Source organism: Jatropha curcas, chromosome 6 (assembly GCF_041381405.1).
Source record: "Jatropha curcas cultivar XTBG-Jc1 chromosome 6, XTBG_Jcur_1.0, whole genome shotgun sequence".
Taxonomy (NCBI): Eukaryota; Viridiplantae; Streptophyta; class Magnoliopsida; order Malpighiales; family Euphorbiaceae; genus Jatropha; species Jatropha curcas.
Genome location: NC_143156.1, coordinates 26,413,625 through 26,436,562, shown reverse-complemented (window position 1 = coordinate 26,436,562; position 22,938 = coordinate 26,413,625). Strand labels below are relative to the sequence as shown.

The 22,938-nt window shown below is 36.1% G+C and overlaps 2 protein-coding genes across 5 annotated transcripts; both read right to left on the bottom strand.

The window, feature by feature from the left end:
* Positions 1–1,413: 1,413 nt before the first annotated feature.
* On the bottom strand, positions 1,414–3,652 carry LOC105641136 (uncharacterized). Its single transcript, XM_089722828.1, has 2 exons — positions 2,611–3,652; positions 1,414–2,495 (listed from the first exon to the last, which is right to left on the bottom strand). The coding sequence occupies exons 1-2, from the start codon at positions 2,699–2,701 to the stop codon at positions 1,660–1,662; spliced, it is 927 nt and encodes a 308-aa protein (XP_089578954.1). The 5' UTR covers positions 2,702–3,652; the 3' UTR covers positions 1,414–1,659.
* A 144-nt stretch (positions 3,653–3,796) lies between these two features.
* Positions 3,797–21,618, bottom strand: KTF1 (kow domain-containing transcription factor 1). Of its 4 annotated transcripts, none has more exons than XM_089722825.1 (20): positions 21,293–21,618; positions 19,061–19,296; positions 18,776–18,931; positions 18,521–18,679; positions 18,356–18,439; positions 10,812–10,879; positions 10,404–10,730; positions 10,272–10,323; positions 9,983–10,138; positions 9,740–9,886; positions 9,541–9,640; positions 9,308–9,457; positions 9,166–9,220; positions 9,000–9,061; positions 8,719–8,788; positions 7,881–7,902; positions 7,726–7,768; positions 5,708–7,639; positions 4,080–5,483; positions 3,797–3,954 (listed from the first exon to the last, which is right to left on the bottom strand). In XM_089722825.1, exons 1-19 carry the CDS (start codon positions 21,486–21,488, stop codon positions 4,126–4,128), a joined length of 5,373 nt encoding a protein of 1,790 aa, XP_089578951.1. In that variant the 5' UTR covers positions 21,489–21,618; the 3' UTR covers positions 3,797–3,954; positions 4,080–4,125. The 4 variants fall into 4 exon arrangements, with proteins under 4 accessions (XP_089578951.1, XP_089578953.1, XP_012080988.1 ...); XM_089722827.1 differs by having other exon boundaries at positions 4,130–5,483; XM_012225598.4 differs by having other exon boundaries at positions 3,797–5,483.
* Between the last annotated feature and the right edge of the window lie 1,320 nt (positions 21,619–22,938).

Here is a 22,938-nt window from a genome sequence, read left to right as displayed (position 1 = left end):
TTTTAGCTGATATGGATATGAATACTGATATGAATATTATACCACCACCATAAATAAAAATTAATTACTTTCATTGCATCCACATCATTAGTTCATCAAAAATAAATATTCAACATCACCTTCTTTCACTCTCATTCTTTCCTTCATTTTTCTCTCTTTCCTCTGTCACTACTCTCTCTCTCTCTCTCTCTCTCTCTCTGCTATAGCTAGTGGCGGATTTAGAAATTTCTTTTTCCAAGTTAATATATAATTTTTTCAAAAAAGATAGGTCAAAAACATAAATAAATTAAAATTTATGGGTTAATTTAGATTTAAATAAAAATTAATATAACCTATCAAAATTAAAGTTACCTTTATTTTTTTCAATCAATAAAATTAAATACTTCAAGATATTATATTTTTACAATATAATATCTTACTTTATCCAATATAATTCAGATTTAAAATAGAAAATTAATATAATCAATCAAAATTAAATTACAATTAAATTTTCAACCAATAAAATTAAAATTTTTAATAATATTTTTGTCATTATATAAACTTCTAGGGGCATTTTATATTTTTGTCATTATATAAATTTAGTAGGAGCGTTTTTAGCGATCTAATGTTCCCCTCTCCATTCATATTTGAAACGTGTATTGCACATTGTTTGTATTTACTGTTCAATAAGAAGTTATTTTATGCATTTATTAATTTTTTTTCTTTTGAAGTAATGTATTTTATTAACTTTTTATGAGCATAATAGTAGGGCTCGCGATATTTATATTTTTAATATTAAGTATTCCTAATTCAGTTAATATATATAACCTTGTATTTTAATATTAAGATTCTTAATTGAGTTAAAATATTTCTGATGGGGCTAAAAAATATTTTTATTTTTTAGTGTTCTACAGAATATTTGGACCATGAAAATATTTTTCAAATTTAAAATTTACTCTTTTTTATGTTTATTCTTTATTGTAACCAAAAAAAAAAAAAATCATTGTTTAAATTAAATTGCTAAATATAACATATTTAAAATAGTAAAATTTTATAAAATTTGACAACAAAGTTTTCATCAGTATAAAATAACCCATCAACTGATTTTAATTTTCTTGAAGGAGAAGCTATTTATAAACTTACCCATCATCAGGCTAAAAAAACTATTGTCTTCAACACTATATTAATTCGCAATGAGGTTCTCTGTGAGATTAGCTAGCTCTATCTCTAAATTAGCTTCTATAGATTCGATACTTATTGAGAGCTCAGTCATAACAATCCCTTCCACAATATTAGCAACTCTAGTCTTTGTTTCTTCTGGTCTCAGTCATAAGAATATTGGTTGCGTTTCTGTTATATTCAGTTAGTTTCATACATGATTAGTTGCACTAAAAAGATGGTAAAAATTTCATACTCATTCATTTTTATCTCTAAGTTTCTCTGTGACATCAAATTATGTAATTTGATGACACAATAAACAGCATTAAAACCCTTCACAGAAAAAAATTATAAAACCTATATAGAAAAGAAAACCATTTCTCTAAACTCAATAGACTAATTCAGAGACTAACATTGTTTTATTGCATAACCATAACTAATGCTACTAACCTCTTATTATTACTACTTTTCTTTTTCGCTGAACAACTTTCCGTTGTTCAATTAGAACTCTAGAATGAGAACTCACATGATAAAGCATGAATTAGGATTTTCATCACTAAACTGGCCTTCATGTTCAAATCTTTCTTGAGGTTGATGTCCATGTGCATATCCATATCCATGTCCATTATGATATAGAGGCTGCCTATACTCGCTGTAACCAGAAGAAGACCCAAACTGAGGTTCTTGTATGTTGTTTCCACCGTAACTTGGAGGCACTCCATATGGTCCTTGTACAATGTGTCCACCATAACTTGGAGGTGGCGCATATGGTCCTTGTACAATGTGTCCACCATAACTTGGAGGTGGCGCATATGGTTCTTGCACATGTGGTCTAGGTCCACCGTTTCCATGAGCGGCCCCTCTTAACGGGATTTGTCCATGATGAAGAACAGGTCCAGCTGCCAGATGATGAGGGAGAGATCTAGCCGCAGACACGTTTCGAGGCATAGGGTGCTGAGCCTGAGCTCCAGCAGCTTCAGGATGCTGAGGGACAGGTCCAGCTTCAGGACTAGTTTGAACCAACGGGATCTGTCCGTGATGAAGAACAGGTCCAGCTGCCAGATGATGAGGGAGAGATCTAGCTGCAGACACGTTTTGAGGCATAGGGTGCTGAGCCTGAGCTCCAGCAGCTTCAGGATGCTGAGGGACAGGTCCAGCTTCAGGACTAGGTTGAACCGCAATGTTTTGTGGCACCCCCGCCATTCCAGTGGAGTAGGTAGCAGCATCATTTAGGTCTAGAACAGACACTTCAGGCCCTTTCAACTTTTTCAAGGCTTCCAAGACTTGGTCTTTTATTTCTTCGTTGAGTTTGCCTGTAATTTTCACACTGCCTGAATCTATTTTATAATCTTCAATCCCTGAAACATTCCCATTACTGTAATTAGGCTCTTGAACAATTTTTTATTCACTTTTCTATAATAAATTAGTGATTAAGTAAGTAATTAACTTGAACCAAAATAAAAAAAGTTATACCTTTAATCTTCTTCAGAACTTTTTTAATTTTCCTCTTGCATCCTAGGCAATCGCAGGACTTGTTGCTGAAATAAAAATGCACCGTTGCCATTTGGGACTTCTCATATTATGAAAAGGAAAAAACATGTAAATATAGTTAGTGAATGAAAAAATAGCTGTTTAGACAGAAAAAGATTGAAAAATAAGGGAAAGAAAGCTTTTAATTAGTACCACCGTTATAAACAGTTGAACGAGGAATGAATTTTCTCAGTGCCTGTTTCCATTCTCTCACAAATTACACGCACATATATATATAGTGGAAGCTGTATACTGTAACTAATTAAGAATTATTAGTAGAATGACATTTCTATTTATCACACTCTGTGAATTCTACAATTTAGGAAATAGGTATATTCTTATTTAGGAAGAAAACAAGTGATTTTTCCTATTTTCCTATTTTGTATTGTACGAGGAATCATTACTTCCTTCATGCAATGTAATAAATGTTCCCATATAGATAGGGAGTCCTCTTTAGTGTACAAGAAATAAAGAATCCGGCTTTTCTTTTCTAAATGGATCGTCGAAACATTATACATACTGTATATTATATGATTATATTGGAATTTTTTTTTCCCTTCCAAATAGAGAAGACAGAGGGTAAGTTTATTTTACATAAAGTATTGTGTTTATGGTACATTATGGATATTTGGAGACTCCTTCACCCATTTTAAATTCGAATATCACCGGAGGGATTTATGTGCAAGGAAAAAGTTCATTGTGACTTGTGAGTACTCATGTAATTTTTCACTATTGCTCCTTCAATCTGAGACCAAACCTGAGTTTTCAATACTTACTTTGTAATCTAAAATCTATTAAAAACACTTGTTTATTCGTTTAGTTTGCCTTAATTGACAACAATATTCCTTGTATAAAATTATGACCACATTATTATTTTTTTTTTTTTCAAAATAGTAATTTTTTCATCAAGTTTCTTGCACGTTCAGGAACAAAAAGTGACCTAGTCCATTTCACAAGACTTTGTCAAGAAATTTATCATCCCTAAAACTTGTCAAAAAGAAGCCAAGAAATTTAGAAACTGATCCCAGCCTCGCATATGTGCAGAAAAGCCATCACACTACCATTCGACAGAACTTAGGACAGCAAATAATCACTCAGAGTAGCACATTTTTGTCCAAGAAGTGCTGCATGGTTCATAAATGCTCGGTAGTATAAATTCAACGATAACATACTGAAATATCGAAAGTTGAGCATTGCTTGTACAAATGCCAAAAATAGTCTACTAAATGTATGTTTTAACCATGCACGTACAGTCTTAAAACCCTGAACTCCATCCTCAGACAAGATCTGCATATGTATAAAAAGGTCCAAAATGTGTGAGTAAAAGACTAGTGCATTGTTCACAAGAACATACTGTCTCAGACACTATTGTGCAAAAACAAAAGTAAAGAAATATATACAGATCCCCAAACCTTCAGCGCCCTAAGATGAGTGACATGACTTAATTTAGTGGACTGCTTACCATCCACCTTTGCTACTTCCACTGTCTCCCTTGTTCGCCCCCCAAGAGCTTGCAGATGCTTTACCCCATGAATCAGTGGATTCCCCACCCACATTACTTCCTTCTTTTAATTGATTCCAACCAGATGATTGATCCCCGCTAGACTCATTCCAAGTCTTAGCCTGATCTCCATTTGTGACCGCATCTCCCAAACCAGCACCTTTGCTCCAACCTGAAACCTGTTCTTTGTTCCAGCCACCACCACCAGTAGAACCAGTTTCTTTGTTCCAGCCGCCGCCGCCACTGCCACCGCCGCCGCCTTCAGCACTAGAGCCCTGTTCTTTGTTCCAGGCTCCACCACCACCTTGAGCACCAGAACTCTGTTCTTTGTTCCAGCCACCACCTTCAGAGGAAGAACCCGATTCCTTTTTCCAGCCACCACCTTGAGAAGAACCAGGTTCTTTTTTCCAGCCACCACCAGAATCCTCAGAAACTTTTTCTTCCTGGTTTGATTGGTTCCAGCTTGAACCCTGGCTACTCCAACCACCAGCTTGATTTTTAGCTCCACTATTTCCAGAATTCCAACTCTGCAATTGCTCCTTATCCTTATCAGCACCTCCTTGGTTCCAACTGCCTCCATTGCTACTTTTCCAGCCTCCACTGTTATTATTTGCCCCGCTCTTCCAGTCAAAGGCCTTGTCTCCACCAGAGTCATTGTTGTCATTCCAACCACCACCACCATAATCCCTCCTTCCACCGCCTCTACCACCATATCCTCCTCTATCCCCTCTACCTCTAAAGCCTCCTCTGTCAGAACCACCCCTACCACCAAATCCCCCTCTATCAGATCTGCATCTGCCCCCATAGCCTCCTCTGTCTGAACCATTTCTACCTCCAAAACCTCCCCTCTCCCCTCTACCTCTAAAACCCCCTCTGTCAGAACCACCTCTTCCTCCATAACCACCCCTCCAATTCCCACCATCTGCTCTACTTTCAGTTTGGTCCCCATTGTCTCCAGAGTTCCAACTGCTTTTCTTACCCCAACCAGAAGAATCCTGGCTTGCATCAGCAGATCCAGAGTTCCAGTTGCCTTTCTTGCCCCAACCAGAATCCTGATTCACATTTACATCACTGGAACCAGAGTTCCAATTGCTTGTCTTGCCCCAACCAGAATTCTGATCCCCATCTGCATCATTTGATCCGGAGTTCCAACTGCTTTTCTTGCCCCAACCAGAGTCCTGATTCCCATCAGCATCATTCGATCCAGAGTTCCAGGTGCTTTTCCTGCCCCATGATGACCCTCCATTTCCACCCGAATCTCCCAATCCGGAGTTCCAGCCGCTCTTTTTTCCCCAATCTGAATCATTATTTTTATCTGCACAGAAATCCAAGATTTCTTCTTAGGTCCATTTTAATAATATCTTAAATAGCTGATGAGAGTTTGATATATTTATTTTATATGAAGTCACAATAATGTTTCACAGACAAATAAATATTTACAATATTTTGTATGACAACATTTAAGATGTAACTTAATCAAACTATATAATTTTTTATAATAGGTAGGAAGTCAGTTCTGATCAGAATCAATATACCCACCTGTGTCATTTGACCCACTTCCCCAGCTAGCACTTTGACCCCATCCCTTTGTTGATCCTCCATCCAAAGATTTCCCATCGTTTTTGCTGCCCCAGCCAGAGGGCTGGTTAGCATCCACATTACCATCTTTATTACCCCAGCTTGAAGAATTGGAAGCTTTGGGAGCACCCCAGTTAGATTGCTCTGCACCACCTTCCCCAGTTGTTCCGCTTGTCCAACCTGCAGAACTGTCACCTGCAGAAGCTTTTCCCATGTTCGTTTTGCTGCCTCGAGTCCAATCTGAAGACCAGTTCCCACCAGCTGATTGATTAGCAGCAAAACCTTTATCCCTATCCTGACATTCACCATGGTCATTACCCCAACTCGATTTCTTGTCCGAAGAGGGTTTGTCCCCACTTTCACCTCCCTCTTTATCTGCTCCATGGCTTCTGTTCCATCCTGCTCCATTATCCCCCCAAGAAGAATCTGTTTTCTTCTGTACTTCTTCTCTAGACTTACCCCAACTGCCACCTTGATCATTGCTCCAAGCAGGTGGGTTCCTTGTAGAGATTTCATCACCACTCCAGTTGTTTTGTTCGCCTCCTCTATTCCATCCTGAAGACCAACCTCCTGATCGTCCGCTGCCAAATTGATCTATACCTCCTCGACCCCCTCCTCTTCCTCTCCTCCCACCTGACCCACGACCTCCATCAAATGATTTGTTCCAACCACCAAAATCTTGACTTCTATCCTGTTTGTTAAAAGATTCGCCTCCCTCATGTTTATTCCAAGAGGATCCCCCATCTTGTTTACTCCAGGAAGACCCTCCCTCTTGTTTACCCCAAGTGGATTCCTCCTGCTTATTCCAAGAACCCCCACCTTGTTTACTGCATGTAGACCCTCCCTCTTGTTTACCCCAAGAGGATTCCTCCGGCTTATTCCAAGAAGATCCCCCATCTTTTTTACTCCATGTAGACCCTCCCTCTAGTTTACCACGGGTGGAATCCTCTGGCTTATTCCAAGAAGATCCTCCCTCTTGTTTAGCCCAATTGGATTCCTCCGGCTTATTCCAAGAACCCCCACCTTGTTTACTCCATGTAGACCCTCTCTCTTGTTCACTCCTAGAGGATTCCTCCGGCTTATTCCAGGAAGACCCCCCATCTTGTTTATTCCATGTAAAGCCTCCCTCTAGTTTACCCCAAGTGGATTCCTCTGGTTTATTCGAAGAAGATCCCCCACCCTGTTTACTCCAAGCAGAACCTCCCTCTTTTTTACCATCAACTTTGGCCTTCTTCCAGCCACTAGCTTCATCATTATTTTCTGATTCTTTTTGGGCCCAGCTACCACCAGCATTACCACAATCCTCAGTTGGCATTTCAGCTGCAGGAGTTGAACTTTTCCACTCTGATTTACTTCCACTTGAACTGTTTTTTTTATCCCAATTCGTTGTAACTTTACCCCAAGGATCTCCTTGAACAGTATCTTCTTTTCGGGCTTCAGCAATACTTCCCCAAGCAGACTCTTTGCTCTGAGATTTCTGTTGATTCCATTCAGTACCCCTATTCAAGTTGTCCTCGCCTGGAGCAGAGCTTTTACTCTTCTCCCAGGATCCCGATTCCGCTACATCTTTACCACCGCCCCAAGCACCCAGCTTATTCTTCCCACTAGCCACATCTCCCCAACTGCTGGTTGGATTTCCAATAACAGTTTTTGGCTTATTCCAAGCAGCTGCAGCATCAGTTGTAGAATTTCCACTATCAAATTTTGCTTGACCCCAGCCAACAGAATCAGCACCGTTGGACCCTATATTTGTTGCAGGTTTGTTCCAACAATCCTCACTCTTCCCCCAACCTTGTGCTTCATCATTGTTAGCAGCAGCTTTGCCATCAACTGCAACCACTCCCCATGATGAATTCTGATCTGAAGTTACCTTCCTCTCCCAAGAAGCATCTACTGCATCCAGACATTAACAATCATTGACAACAAGCATGCTTACATGAAATGAAGATTTGACTATATACCTTCCTTGCTATCATTACCTGCAGATCCCGATGAATTTGCAAGACTGGATTCAGGTTGAAGCTGCAATAATCACAAAAGACATAAACATTACTAAGACGAAGAGTGGCAGTTGTGGCAGCACAGTGTGTTTGTGTCCCACAAAAAAGTACTTAAAAGATGATTCAGGGGAAACCTTGAAGCTAGGCCAAGAGCTCCTGCAAGGAAGAGTTTATTGATATCAGATCAGAGAAAATAGCATACCAAGAAGATGAGGAAACAAATAAAGCCTTCAAGTAGTAGTACATACGACGCATAATATTGGAGAGCTATAAGACACGTGATTACACCATGAAAAGAAATCCACAAGGAACTGGTGAAAGACAACAATTGCTTCATTTCATTGACTCGGTTTCAAAGCAATTTCCAGAACAAAAACTCAAAAAAGCCATATAACACTAGTTGCAAACTTTAACTGCAACATTCATTTGCAACAGAAAAGCCATAATAAAAAATGCAGATTCGCCTGCCAAACCACAATGTAGAACTCTTAAAAATCAGAATTGAAATTTCAACACAATTAGATTGTTTTCTTCTTATATTATAGTAAACCGACAAGCAGACCTTGACCTTGAAGACCTTCACAATTCATCACCATGTGTGCTAAGAACATTATGTTCCTTGCGCAATTTCATATTGAAACCAACGAATTACTTAATGGATTTATTTCTTAAACAAAGCAACAGCAACTCGGCATCATTTCACCAGATATCATACGGAAATCCAGTACAATACATCACAAACTTTTGCCCATGCATCAAGTGAGATACATAACAGAAGCCAACCAACAACTTGGAAAATCACACAAAACATGAAGAGATTACATAAACCAACAAGAAATTACAAATGATAAAAGGAAAAAAATAGTTCTCGTCTTAACTTTTAACTAATTAAGAATCAATAATGAAAAACCAACTAATTTAAAGCAAACATAAAAAGAAAATTCACAAGCAATATGTTAACCAAGATTTTACCCTTCAGTAGGGACAACTCCTGTATTCCAGCCCCCACCATCAGCTGATGTTCCTGCTCCATTCGTCCAACCTTCCAATGACATAAATTTAGGTGAGAAAGACAAACATTGAAAGAATCATATCAGATTTTCATAGGCCAAACAAATAGAAACATAAAGACACTAAGAATGGCAGGCCCATTAAAAAAGAAACAGATCATGAATAAATTGTCACATATACTTAACTTAACTAAAACTCTGTTTCTCAAGTATTTCATAATTTAAGACTGATAGAACTCCCACCTGTAGAGCCACCTCCTGTTCCAAGCAGATCAAGTTTGAAATTGTTGGATCCTGGATCCTCACTTTTAAAAGAAGAAAAGGCCCAAAGTCAGCAAGTTGCAAAAGCTAGACAAATCATACATGTGAAACGTGCTGAAATAATAATTGCAGTCACAAAAACATCCACCTTGCAGGCATAGTAGAGCTCTTCCCACGAACCTCAGAGAGATGCTCACGTTTTACTACAGGAACATCAATAAACCAAAACTGTTACAAAACTTGATAGATCCAGACCAAACTAAACCATGAGCCAATATTGGTAAACAGACCTGTAAGAACTTTCTGCTGAGAATCAAGCTTAACAGTAACATCAGAATAACGTATGGCCAAGACACGGCAGAGGTACCCCTTCAAAGGCCCTACTCGGATTCTCAAGGTCTGGCCAATGGAGAACATTCCATCCTTATCTCCCTGATTGACTGCAATTCAAATAGCAAAATCAGAGGTAAGGAATCAACAGTCGAATCCAAGGTGAATGCACTGAACAACATTGACCACATACAATCTCGATTACTTTCCCTTGTTTGCCATGGTCTTTTAGGTGAAAGAGGGGATTTGGGAGATGACGGGAAATCTTCAAAGCCTAGGGTGCCTTCGCCATCCTGAGAAAAGGAGAAAAAGATCACCATTCAGAAGATTAGACGCCAATATTAGATAAAGGCAAGGGCAAAGGGAAACCGCTGGTCTTTCAAACTCTAAACCTTTTCACAACAGTCGTCAAAAGAAAGCTTGACTTTCTCGCACATTTGAGCTTTAGAACAGAAATAACCACCATTATTTTCGGTATCATTCTGATCATATATAAAAACAACTCCTCTGTATATTTGTTTAACAATTCCTTGCCTATCCTGAAGAGAGGACAAAAATTGTGAGATAGACAAGCAGACATGCATTCCATATAATTCTTACTTGACCACATTCAAAAAGAACAATCAGTGCCAAACCTTTAATGGACCTTCCAACACCCTGACAGTATCATTGATTGATATAGTTTTTGTATTGTGATCCAAAGCAGTAAATTTCATATCAGAGGGTCCATTTTTTAACTCATGCTGCCCAATGCTCACCACAATCGGCGCCTCTGGTCCATCTTTTAGAATCTAAGAATTGAAAAAGAAAAATTCAAAAATGACCAAGAGTAAGTTTAGCAGAGTATTAATCCCTAATCTAAAACATCGACTAACAATGAAGCAGCCAACAACGTAATTACAAAGTATAAAGTAGGCTTCATACCTTGTAATAGTCACCCTTCTCCATGCCTACAATAAGACCAAAATCTTTGCGGCTGCAATGGAACATAATGTCAATGAATAGGAGAGTTTTATACAAAATCAATTGACACAGGATCAACTCGTGCAAACTCACCCAAAACACACAAGATCATACAGTCCAAAACCACCAGACCCTGATGAGCTTTCTCCTTTCTCACCACCTTTTTCATTTCCAATTACTCGTTTTTTCTTTGGTGTACCATAAAGCTGTTTAAGCCACTCTGAATTATCAGAATTATTATTCTCAGCAGGCTGGAACTTCAACAGTTCCTCTTCTGATGGCATAACACCCCAGCAGCTTAATGAATCTACAGAAACTTTTTTATACAAATAGCCATCCTTCAGCAATAGACCATCAAGAACCTCAAACATCTTGCCTGTATCACGGTCACGCCTATATTGCACAAGGGGCCGGAACTCCCTACACAAATAAAAATGTATGAAGCCCATCAGACTTTAATCCAGATGACTTGAAATTAAGATTTGACAATGCATAGATTACTCTAGTTCACTTGAGCTGATCAATCTTGGAGCAGGTACAGCAGCATTCTTCATAGAGACTCCTCCGCCCTGTAAAATTAAATAGATGAAACCAAGGAGCGGAATTGTTGTAGCATAGGAAACGTCTCTTTTAGACCACAAATGAACTGCCACAAGTTGCATACAAAAATTTCTCCAACCAAAGCATAGTTTTCAACTGTTATATGCCTATATTAAACTCCATAAAGTTATATGATAATGTCTTCCTAACAACAATGGTGATTTTGAATAAACCAAGTCTTCTGAACAAGCCCTGGCATATTGGCTTCAAACGATTATTACTAGATAAATGAAGGAAAAGAACTAAAATTTTTCACGCATACTACACACCATAGTGTCAGAACCTCCTAACAAAATATAAAAATCATCTTGTTTTAAGAAGAAAATCAACTCAAATTAGACCAGCTGATTGGATAAATTTATCCATTTGCTCCATCCTGTTTCACAAAGAACGTGCCCTTTTGATTATTTATTATGAAGAAAAAAGAGCAGAAGAATATTTTTCTAGAACATGTTAATTATAGCAACTTGTCAACAGAAGTTCCGAAGCTGTCAAAAATCAAGACATTTCTACCTAGTGATAGGTTAAAATGAAGGAAACCCCATCGATAATAAGAGATCCATAACTAAATCAAGATGATTGAAACGATATATTTGATCCAGGGACAATTAAACAAGTTAGTAATTCAATGTTTACATAATTGAGATTGTTGCAAGATACTCGTCCATGTTGTCATACAAACAACACAAAAGTTGAAAGAGTTTCCACAATTATTGAGGACATAAAGGGAATAAATTAGGCACGTACGTAACCAGTGGTTCAAAATTTTTAAAATGTTGAACCTAAATTGGCAATTGAATCATTGGTTCCCGTCCGGTTTCGATTCCAGCTGGTCCTAGCTAGGTTCCAATGAACCAACAGTTCCGATTACGGTTTCTTACCATGTGTATTATTTTTTTTCCAAAAAAAAAAAAAAAAAAAAAAAAAAGATTCTAAGCTTAAGTCTTTCTTTTGAAAAAATTAATGTGAATTTAAAAGAATATTGATAAATTTTATTTGAAATAACTTTTAGAATGCTCATACTCACAAAGAAGTAAAATTAATTAATTTTACAAAATAGTCAGATAAATTATCATTTTATTTTGTCTAAATATTATTAATTAAATAAATTGTTAGAAAAAAAATGAAAAATGCTTCAAACAATGTAATTTTGAGCTAAGCAAAAATTTTAAAAGGAAACAAACATTAAACTCGCATTTGTATCAAACAATATAATTTTAGACTAAATATTTCACTTTTTTTTTTTACCATTTTACATTTTTAAATTTTATCTTTTTAAGTAAAGTGTATTTTCAAAAAAAAAAAAAAAATTCAGTAAAGTGTATCATGAAACTTTAGATCTAACGTCCCTAGCTGCAAGCTTAGCACAACAATCAAATAAAAACCTAAAGAGTCAATGACAATCTGAGATTAAGATTTACATGTTAATCTCACTTGCTTAATCTTCCAAACTTGGCATTATATCAGATAAAGCACATGGCCTCAGCAGCTTTTTAGACTTTTAGCACACTGTTCAACATTTGGAATGACTATCCAAGAACTCCTAATCTTTATTTCGCTTTTCTAATTAAGAACACGAATGTTTTCTCATAATAGAAGCCACTTTCTATGACCCTATATGAATCCTTTTTCACCAGATTATTCCAACTAGAAACTAGAATTGCCCTAATGAACACAACCTGCATCAGATGGTGTCTAAGAGAATGCCAGGTCAACCTAAACATAGGAGGAGGCAAGCTTGGGCAAATACAACATGAATGAAGGAAAATTTGATGGGTAAAAGTAATTGTTGAAATCTTTGTGATTAAAGTAAATATTGTGTTTCCTAGTTTAGGTTTATTCCTATTTAGATCACTTCCTATATTGGAACAATTTTTTGTATATATATAGTGGAGTAGAGGTTGAAAAAGATAACACAATAGAAAGAAATAATATATATTCTTTCCTTTAATTTCTTCATGGTATCAGAGCCATTGCCATGAATTTTTCGGCAACAGTTTCAATTTGAAAGTGGTCTGAGATATGCACAGTACCGCCAGGAGTGAGAGTTGGTCGTCACCGCCCGGCTCAGATTGAAGAGCGACCGCCGATTGGCACTCCATCCAAACCGCATCGCCGTCCCACCATGCGCGTGTGCACACGCACCTCCAAAAGATTCTAGCCGTTCTTCACGCGCCTGCGCGTGCAGCTGTTTCCGACGAGCTCCGTCGACAATTCTTGTTCCGTCGACCTCGACTAGGTGTGGTGACTTAGACCTACTGGTTCTTTAGCACTAGTTTTGCCTTTTGGAATTTTTTTTTCCTTTTTTTGGTTTATTTCCACCACTACTGCCGTTTACCACTGCTGCCGTTTAAGTTTTTTTTTTTTTGAAGATATGGGTGACAGAAAGAAGGTAGATATGGGTTTTCACTCAGAGAGCCCCTCACTTCAGACTAGTTCGGTGAAGTTAGATAGAACAAACTACCCGGCTTGGTCTCGCTCTTGTTTATTAGTTATTAAAGCTAGAGGTTTGCAGGGATACCTTGATGGTGGAGCAACTAAACCAGTTTTAGATCCGGCCTTTAACAAGTGGAAATCCGAGAATTCTCTTATTATGTCTTGGTTAATAAATTCCATGCAGCCAACTATTTTCCGAGGATATTTGCTTCTTGATACAGCTAAGAAGATATGGGATGCCGCTTCACAGACATATTCACAACTGTAAACTATGCTCAGAGGTATGAATTGCGACAGAAAGTTCATGAAACCAAGCACAGAGATTTGACTATTGCTCAGTATTTTGCTGAACTAAGTGGGTTATGGCAGGAACTAGATTATTATCAAAACTTTCAAGCAAAATGTACTGATGATGCGACTCAAGTTCAAAAGTTGATTGAAGTAGAACATGTATGATTTTCTAGCTGGCCTAAATAACGAGTATGATCAGATTCGAGTCCAAGTTCTTGGACGAGATCATTTTCCATTCTTACGACAAGCATACTCATTTGTACAGCAAGAGGAGACTAGGAGGAACGCTATGGTTCACAGATCTACAATTGATAAAGCAGGGTTGATTGCTAATTTGCAAGAGAACATATCCAGGCTGCAAAGAGCAGTTCTTCAGATAGAGATCAATTATTTTGTGACTATTGCAGTAAGAATAGGCACACTAAGGAGTTCTGCTGAAAATTACATGGATGCCCAACTAAAGGGCATGGAGGGAAGCGGATCAGTTCTTCTAGACCACAGGCACACATATCTGATAGTAGAGCTTTATTTGAGGAACCATCTACTGCTGGAAGCTTTTCTGATAAGGATATTCAGTCCCTGAAACAATTGTTGTCACAGCTTGATTCGTCCTCAACTCAGACTGCAGCCTCTAATTTTGTTAATTCGGGTAATGCTTTTCTTACCTTTCTTGCAAAAATTGCAAAACCCCCTTGGGTTATAGATTCAGGAGCAAATAAACATACAACAGGCTCTATAAAACATTTCCTCACATATTCTAAGTATCAAGGCACAGAGAAAATTCGCATTGCGAATGGCTCCTTAGTACCGATTGCTGGCACAGGTTCTATTGACTGTACCTCCAATATTAAACTCTCCCCTGTTCTTCATGTTCCTAGATTTCCTATTAATTTGTTATCTGTTAGCTTAATCACAAAAGCACTTAATTACAAAGTAACTTTTTACCCTACTCATTGTATATTTCAGGAACTGAACACAGGGAGAATGATTGGCAATGGTAACTTGCGCGATGGACTATATCTGTTGGATGACGTTTGTCGTTTTTCAAATTCAGGTACCAGTCAAGCTTTGTTAGGAACTTTTAGAAATTCTTCCCATGAAGTTATTCAATGGCATAGGAGATTAGGACATCTCTCTTTTTTTGTTTTAGGACGTTTATTTCCCACTTTGTTTGCTAAATGTGATTTTAATTCATTAGTATGTGATGCTTGTGAACTTGCCAAACACATCAGGCATTCTTATTTTCCAATTAATGATAAAAATTTGATTCATTTTGCTACTATTCATTCTAATGTTTGGGGTCCTACTAAAACTCTCTCTTTCTGGTTATAGATGGTTTGTGACCTTTATTGATTGTTGCACTAGATTGACTTGGGTTTATTTGATGAAAATAAAAAATGAAGTTTTTTCATGTTTTCAGAACTTCTCTAAAATGATTTGTACTTAGTTTGAAGCGCATGTTAAGATCCTAAGAACTGATAATGGTACTGAATAAATGAATGCAAATTTTCGTTCATATTTAGATTCTAATGGTATTATAAATCAAACTAGTTGTGTCAATACTAGTGCTCAAAATGGAGTAGCTGAAAGGAAAAATAGGCATTTACTGGAAGTAGCTAGGATTCTTATGTTCACTATGAATCTTCCCAAACCATATTGGGGGGATGCTATTTTGACTGCTGCTTACCTTATCAATCGTATGCCTCTTTGTACTTTAAATTTTAAAACTCCATTAGAGGTTCTTCAAGGAAAAAACTCTTATGTTGTACCTCCTAAAGTCTTTGGTTGTGTTTGCTTTATTCATCAGAATGGTCTAAGCAAATTAGATCCTAAAGCCTTGAAGTGTGTGTTTGTTATCATCCTTCTTCTAGGAAATACTTTGTGAGTATCGATGTTACCTTTCGGGAGTTTGAATCTTATTTTCCTTCCCAGTCACATCTTCAGGGGGAGAAATATCAGATGGAAGAGGTGATGGATGACATTTCTTTCCAGGGGAGATTCCTGTAGACATAGATAGTAAGAGAGAACAACCACCCAAACCTCTAGGAAGATTGAATAGACCTGATTTGAAAACCTACACACGGCGGGCTAATACATATACAACCATCGAGCATGAGACCTCTGATCAACCGTCCTTGCCAATTTTAGTCCCTGAAGATATAGAAGAACAAGAACGTGGTGAGTCTTCTTTAATTCCTGTTGATTCTGATCCTAATCTTGATTCCAATCCTTCTGACAATGACCTTGACATTCCTATTGCTCTTAGAAAAGGAGTTAGAAAATGCACTAAAAAACCCATCTCCCATTTTATCTCCTATAATGCTCTGTCCCTTCCTATAGAGCCTTTGTTTTGTCTGTTTATTCTGTTTCTATACCGCAGGATTAGCAAGAGGCATTACAGGACTCAAAATGGAAGGCTGCAATGATTGAGGAGATGAGAGCTTTGGCAAAAAATAAGACATGGGATCTTGTAACTCCTCCACCAAGAAAGAAGCCAGTTGGATGTAAATGGGTGTTCACAGTTAAACATAGGGCAGATAGTTCAATTGAGAGGTACAAGGCTAGATTGGTAGCTAGAGGATTCAGTCAGACCTATGGAGTTGATTATCAGGAAACATGTGCCCCTGTAGCCAAGATGAACACAATCAGAATTTTGTTGTCTTGTGCAATCAATCTTGACTGGGAGTTACATTAATTTGATGTTAAAAATGCTTTTCTACATGGTGATTTGAAAGAAGAGGTGTATATGGAGATTCCTCCTAGATTTGATGATGACAAAAACAGAGGAAAAGTTTACAAGCTGAAGAAGTCATCATATGGGCTGAAAAAATCACCAAGAGCATGGTTTGAAAGATTTAGTAAAGCTATGCTTTCTTTTGGGTATATTCAGAGCGATGCTGATCATACTTTGTTCATTAAACATCATGAAGGTCAGATCACATTGCTTATTGTTTATGTTGATGATATAGTGATGACTAGAAATAATGAAGAAGAAATGACTCACTTGAGAAATTTGTAAGCCGGGGAGTTTGAGATTAAGGATTTGGGAAAGTTGAGATATTTCCTTGGGATAAAAGTTGCTAGGTCAGAAAAAGGGATTTTTATTTCTCAGAGAAAGTACATCTTTGATCTCCTTAAAGAAACTGGTATGTTGGGATGTAAACGTGCAAAATCACCTATTGAAGCCAATCATAAGCTTCAAGCTGGAGTGGGAAGTTCAGTTGATGTTGGCAGGTATCAGAGATTGTTCAGGAGATTGATTTACCTTGCCCATACTAGACCAAATATTGCCTATGCTATAAGTTTAGTGAGTTAGTACATGCATGACTCTCGGGAGTCTCACTTAGAGGTAGTGCATCAGATTCTAAGATATTTAAAATCAGCTCCAGGTAGAGGACTTTTATTTTCTAAAAATGGCCATTTAACAATAACAGGCTATACATATGCGGATTGGGCTAGTTCCCTTGATGACAAGAAATCAACCTCAGGTTATTGTGTTTTTGTTGGAGGAAACCTCGTCACATGGAGAAGCAAGAGGCAGGTTGTTTTTGCAAGGTCCAGTGCAGAAACTGAATATAGAGCTATGGCAATGGGAATCTATGAACTTCTATGGTTGCGCAAATTGATGGAAGAGTTAAAGTTGGTTGAAACAACAAATATATCCTTGTTTTGTGATAGTAAAGCAGCCATCAGTATTATGACCAATCTAGTCCAACATGATTGAACTAAGCATATAGAGATTGATCGTCACTTTATAAAAGAGAAGATAGTTGAAGGTTTTATAAGTGCCTCCTATATAGCTTCAACAGAGCAACTAGATTATGTTTTCACAAAGGGTTTGCATAGCAAGTTGTTTCATCCTTTAGTTTGCGAGTTGGGCATGAGTAATATCTAGGCACCAACTTGAGGGGGAGTGTTGAAATCTTTGTGATTAAAGAAAATATTGTGTTTCCTAGTTTAGGTTTATTTCTAATTAGAGTAAATATTGTGTTTCCTAGTTTAGATTTATTCCTATATAGATTACTTCCTATATTGGAACAATTTTTTGTATATATATATAGTGGAGTAAAGGTTGAAAAAGGTCACACAATAGAAAGAAATACAATATATTCTTTCCTTTAATTTCTTCAGTAAAAAATGTCAATTTGCAACAAGTGGTAAAGTTTTCTATTTTTAGTTTTAGGATGCTCAATGTGCCAAAACCAAAAAAGATATGAACTAATCCAATTTGGAATATTTTATTTGATATGGAACTTAAAAAATAGCCACAATGACACCTCATAACCAACTCTAATGTCTACCTGAAATATTCCACAATGAAGGACTCGGTTGAGATATTCTAGAAAGTACAAGGGCTTACTTAGTTCTTCAGGGGAAAAAAAAAAAAAAAAAAAAAAAAAAAAGAAACTGAATATACTCAATCAAAAAAGTGAGTACTATTCCCATGTAATCATCCACTGGATATTCAGATGGTGCTCATCCATATTGCACCATTGAACTTCCACAATCAAATCAGCTTTAAATGGCAAACTCTAATGCATCATAAAATGAGGAAAGTGTGATCCAAACTGAATTACCAGAGTACCATAAGTAAAGTATTCATCATGAGGAAGCGGGGAAAAGATTCACACCAAACTCATCAATACGCCAAAAGAATCCATTAATTCTTGCAAACAATTTAAATTTGCAACTCCATTTTCACACTGAAAGGATCTTACAAATTTTTGTGCCATTGCTTGCAGGTCAATTCTCGGAATAAGCTTTACTGTTGCTCTTTTCCGTGCATCATTTACAGCAACAACCTACAGAAATAAAATTAGTGAGAGTAAAGATGTATTAAGAACTACCAGAAATCAACCCAGCAGACCAAGGAGCACCTGTACCTGTGCAAGGTCTCCTTTGTATTTCCCATTCTTAATACGGGCCCACATGCCCTCACTAACCACATTGGATTTACCTCGCACAGAGAGCAAATGAGCCACTTCATTTGTTGGCACTGTTGCCACTCTAGTAGAATATATGCTACAAAGCCCTTTACAAGCCTGAAATCATATATGATCAAATCAAAAAGAAATGCTGCTACTATTAATCAATAATGAAACTATTAACTTTGCCCAATATTCAACAATATAAGTTACCTCATTAATATCACATTGCTTGTCAGCTTCAATATAAATAAAACCCTTTACATGGTCAACAGCAAAAACAGAAATTATCTGCAGCTTGGTACCTAGAGATTTCAGATCAACAAACTTCTGCATAAGGCAGAAAGCTGAATGTCGTTCTCGTCCAACCTGCAACCAAGATATTTCAAGTGAAGACCATTACAAGATTATGAATCAAAAAGAGAAGTAAGAAGTGTGATGCAAAATCTGATAGCAAAAATTATTGAATATTTAGCATACGTAATTTGAAAATCATACCATGCATTTGACCTTCCAAATAGTTGGATCCCTAGTGGATGGAAAAAGAGAATTTCTTTCCATTGATTTAGCCTCATAAGCATCTTCAGCATAATTGACGAATCTAGAACCGTCTTTGTAACGTTCTTCCATCATCTTATCAAATTCCTCCTCATCCATGACCTCCTCTTTGGGTATAAATGGGTCGTTTGGGGTTCTTACTGGTTCTTTCTTGACTTTCAGCTCAATATCAAATTCTGCAAATGATTGGAAGATCAATGTCAGCTAGTCATATGGAAGAACATGAAACCAAGATCGTCTCTTATGCAAAGATCTGAATCAAGGTAAGGGGAAAATGACACCAGAAATTGAAAGTTAGCCAAGATCGAGACCTAGGTATCGACGTGCCCTAGTAAGTCACCACTGAAAAAGTAAACACACACCCACTGCACCTTTCATGAACCTTTTTGGGAAGAAAAAAATAAAAACAAAAAAAAAAAAAAAAAAAATCCCAAGTCAAAACCAACAAGTTCATCATAATAATAAAACCTAATCGAGAACTTGAAAGCATCACTGAAATAAAAATATATGTGAAGGATCTCAATAATTATGTGTAACACAAATACCATGCAGTATTCCCAGAAAAGAACTATCGTGTGACACTAGGGCACTAGCTCTGTTAATCATCCATCCATTAGATTTTTTAAAAAAATGGAAGTGTTAAAGTAATTATAAAGAAAAACCGGACTAACAAATAAAATTCTCCTGATATATCATGAATATCAAGCCAAACTTCAGTTGTAAGAATTCAACCATTTTGACAAGAAATTGTCAACTCCAAGATGAACCCTTCAAAGGAGTAGCAAATATGCATGCAAATAAAACTTTGACAGAGCTAACCGGGTGTGGTTTGGTTGGTCTTCTCATTAATGTAAGAAATGAAAGATCTCAAGTTCAAGTTCTCTCGACCACAGGAATTTTTACAAATTTAATGAGTCAAGGGAAGGGCTATTTCTGTTGTATCGTGTTATTTCGGCCTAATGGGCCTATAAATGAATCAAAAAAAAAATTGAAAGAGGTGAAAATATTGATCACTACCAATAAAAATAAACACTTGGCCAACAAAACCTCCACACTACCCTTAATGCATGTATATGTGTATAATGTAAAAAGAAGCACAAGGAACTTCTACAAAGACATGAAAAGGTATAAGGAAGTTCTATAGGATTGGTGAGACCGAAATGCTTTATGGGGGTGAATGGTGGGCACCAAATGCCCAACATGTCCATAAGATGAATGTTGCGGAGATACAGATGCTAAAATGGATGTATGACTACATAAGGTTAGGAATTATCACATTATACAAAAGATGCAAGTAGCAAAAGTTGGAGAAAAAAATGAGAGAAGGACGTCTAAGATAACACAGTCATTTGTGACGTTGACCTCCACATGCCATGGTTCGTAAATGTGATACTTTGGTAGTAGAGGGTGCTAAAAAGGGAAGAGATTGACCAAGAAACATTTGGAGGGAAGTTGTTGCAAATGATCTACCGTCCTTGGATATTAGAGAGGGTAAGCTATGAACAAAATAGAATGGAGACAAAAGATTAAGGTTCATGTAAAAGACCTTAGTTACATTGTTGCTGCTTATGTTATTCTTTGTTCTATTTATTAATATATCCACTGATCCTAAAATTCCCCTTTCCAAATTTTTTCTACAGAAGTATTTCAAATTTTTTTTCCCGATTTATATTTTACTTTCGATTGCTAATAATTTGATCAGTGCAACACCAACTAGAATTAGTTTGGACTATTGCGTTTTACGTCAATATTTATGTATTGACGTAACTAAGTTCAGAGAATAACTTTTTTCCCCAACTTTCTACACTACAAAACCAAAGGAACCAACTATCACTGGTACACTAAAATTTAAATTTACAAGTTTTTCAAAGCTCTCATAACCACCATTTCCAACATTATAGGATAAAATAGCTCAAAAAGGCCTCACAACTTGAGAAACTCGAAGAAAAACCAAAATGCACAGCCAAAATAGAAAAGAAAGAGAAAAAGAAAAACTATTCCATCATTAGATCACTTCCCTCACCTACATTTCACTCAAAAACCCTAATGTGTCAATTAAAAATTAAAATTCGGAAGAAAAAAAATCCACAAAACAAATTCAATTATTACCCACCTCAAAGCCCTAGAAACAGAGAAAAATAGAATGCAAAAACAGATTTTATTTTATTATACCTTCTTCATCAAAATCACAGTTATCGCTTTCGTACTCGTCTTCGTCAATGTCAGCAGCATCTTCGAAGAACTGAAGAACCTCGCGGTTTTTCCTCTTCCGATGACTACCGCCTGGTTTATCTTCCTCAGCACTTCCGCCGCTCTTCCGCTTGCCGCTGCTGCCTCCGGTGGCGACCTCCTTGCCCTTGAATGACATTTCTGGAGTAACAATGTGAAGATTGTGTTTCTGGAAAACAAGAAGACTGAATCCTCCGCCAAAACGTATGCAGAGAGTAGACTGACTCTTTGCAGTGGCCTGTTTGGCCCGTTTCGCGAGATGGTGAGAGACTATTGACACTAATTTTATAATTTCAGGTGGGGCTTTCCTTTTATTTTTATTTTCTTCTACACCCTGAAGTGTTAGCTAATTCACAATTAAGGCTACTTTTTTACCTTTTTTTTTTCTTTTCTTTTCTTTTCAAATTCCAATTTAAATTATTCTCTCACATTAAAATTAAAATATAATATAAGTTTATAACCTTAGCACAATAATTTTCATATATTTCCGGATCAAACACATAATCTGAAGCACATTCAACTTTTTATTTCAAGTTTATTAAATATTTCAATTTATAAAATTATTCTAACTATATATTTTATTTTGTAAATTCATTTTATTCAATTCTTTAATTTATCAAAATTAGACGGATTAAATATTTATTAAATAATTAAAAATATAAAAATTATTATTTAAAAAGTTATACTAATTACATCAAATTAATACTGTCCATATAAATAAATACCAAAAGTCCTAAAAATTATTATTGTGATATGGAGAGGTGTCAAATGCTACAAAAATTCATAACTATAAAAACAAAATAAACTCCCACAAAATTTGAAGTGTGACAAAAAAATTTTGTGAATAATTTATTTATTTGACCTATATTAGGCTTCTCCTTATCTAATGTTAGAGTTATATATCCCATATTAACAAAAGATAAAAGACTTTATATGATTTTTAGGTTATCGTGATTTCAATTGGAAATTTTAAAGATTAATATTTTATAATTGATGTACTAATATTTTGACTCATTTATTGTAATGATGATAACATTTGTATTTAATATTAAAACTAAAAAAATTATATTTCAATTTAAAAATTTAATAAAAAGGACAAATAATATTAAGAATTGATATAGTATTTAAATTCGATTAACTGTCCTCATATTTAAATTTTTATTAATTAAAAAATATTAAGTCACGTGTACAAAGAAGACGTATGCATAATATGCAAAATACATTATTAAAAATTAATATGTATAAAATTAAAACTAGTAAATATAAAAGCACGTCCTTAAAAACTAATATAAACAGAACTAAAACTAGTAAATATAAAAATGAAAATGAATAAAAGAAATATTAAGATTAACAAAAATGGATATCACTAATTTTAATAACGACAAATTACCCCGGTTTTGATTGATTAAAAATTAAAATGAGAAATTATTATTTATAAAAATTTTTAATTTGATTTTCTGTTATATCCAAATCCTATTGATCTATGAAGGAATATAATTCTATCAAAAGTTTTTTAAACAATCTTATGTTTTGATCGCCTAAAAATATATGTATTAGTATTATTTAAAAATCTTCAATTTGGTAAAGAA

What these genes read in the sequence shown, in the direction of transcription:
- KTF1 (XM_012225598.4), bottom strand. Translation starts at nt 21,488, where the DNA reads ATGTCATTCAAGGGCAAGGAGGTCGCCACCGGAGGCAGCAGCGGCAAG. An exon ending in ACAAAGGAGACCTTGCACAG is followed by an intron (nt 18,440 to 18,520) that starts GTACAGGTGCTC and finishes TTATTTCTGTAG; the next exon opens with GTTGTTGCTGTAAATGATGC. An exon ending in AAATTCATCGGGATCTGCAG is followed by an intron (nt 7,640 to 7,725) that starts GTAATGATAGCA and finishes GTCTGGATGCAG; the next exon opens with TAGATGCTTCTTGGGAGAGG.
- LOC105641136 (XM_089722828.1), bottom strand. Translation starts at nt 2,701, where the DNA reads ATGGCAACGGTGCATTTTTATTTCAGCAACAAGTCCTGCGATTGCCTA. An exon ending in AGTTCTGAAGAAGATTAAAG is followed by an intron (nt 2,496 to 2,610) that starts GTATAACTTTTT and finishes GGAATGTTTCAG; the next exon opens with GGATTGAAGATTATAAAATA.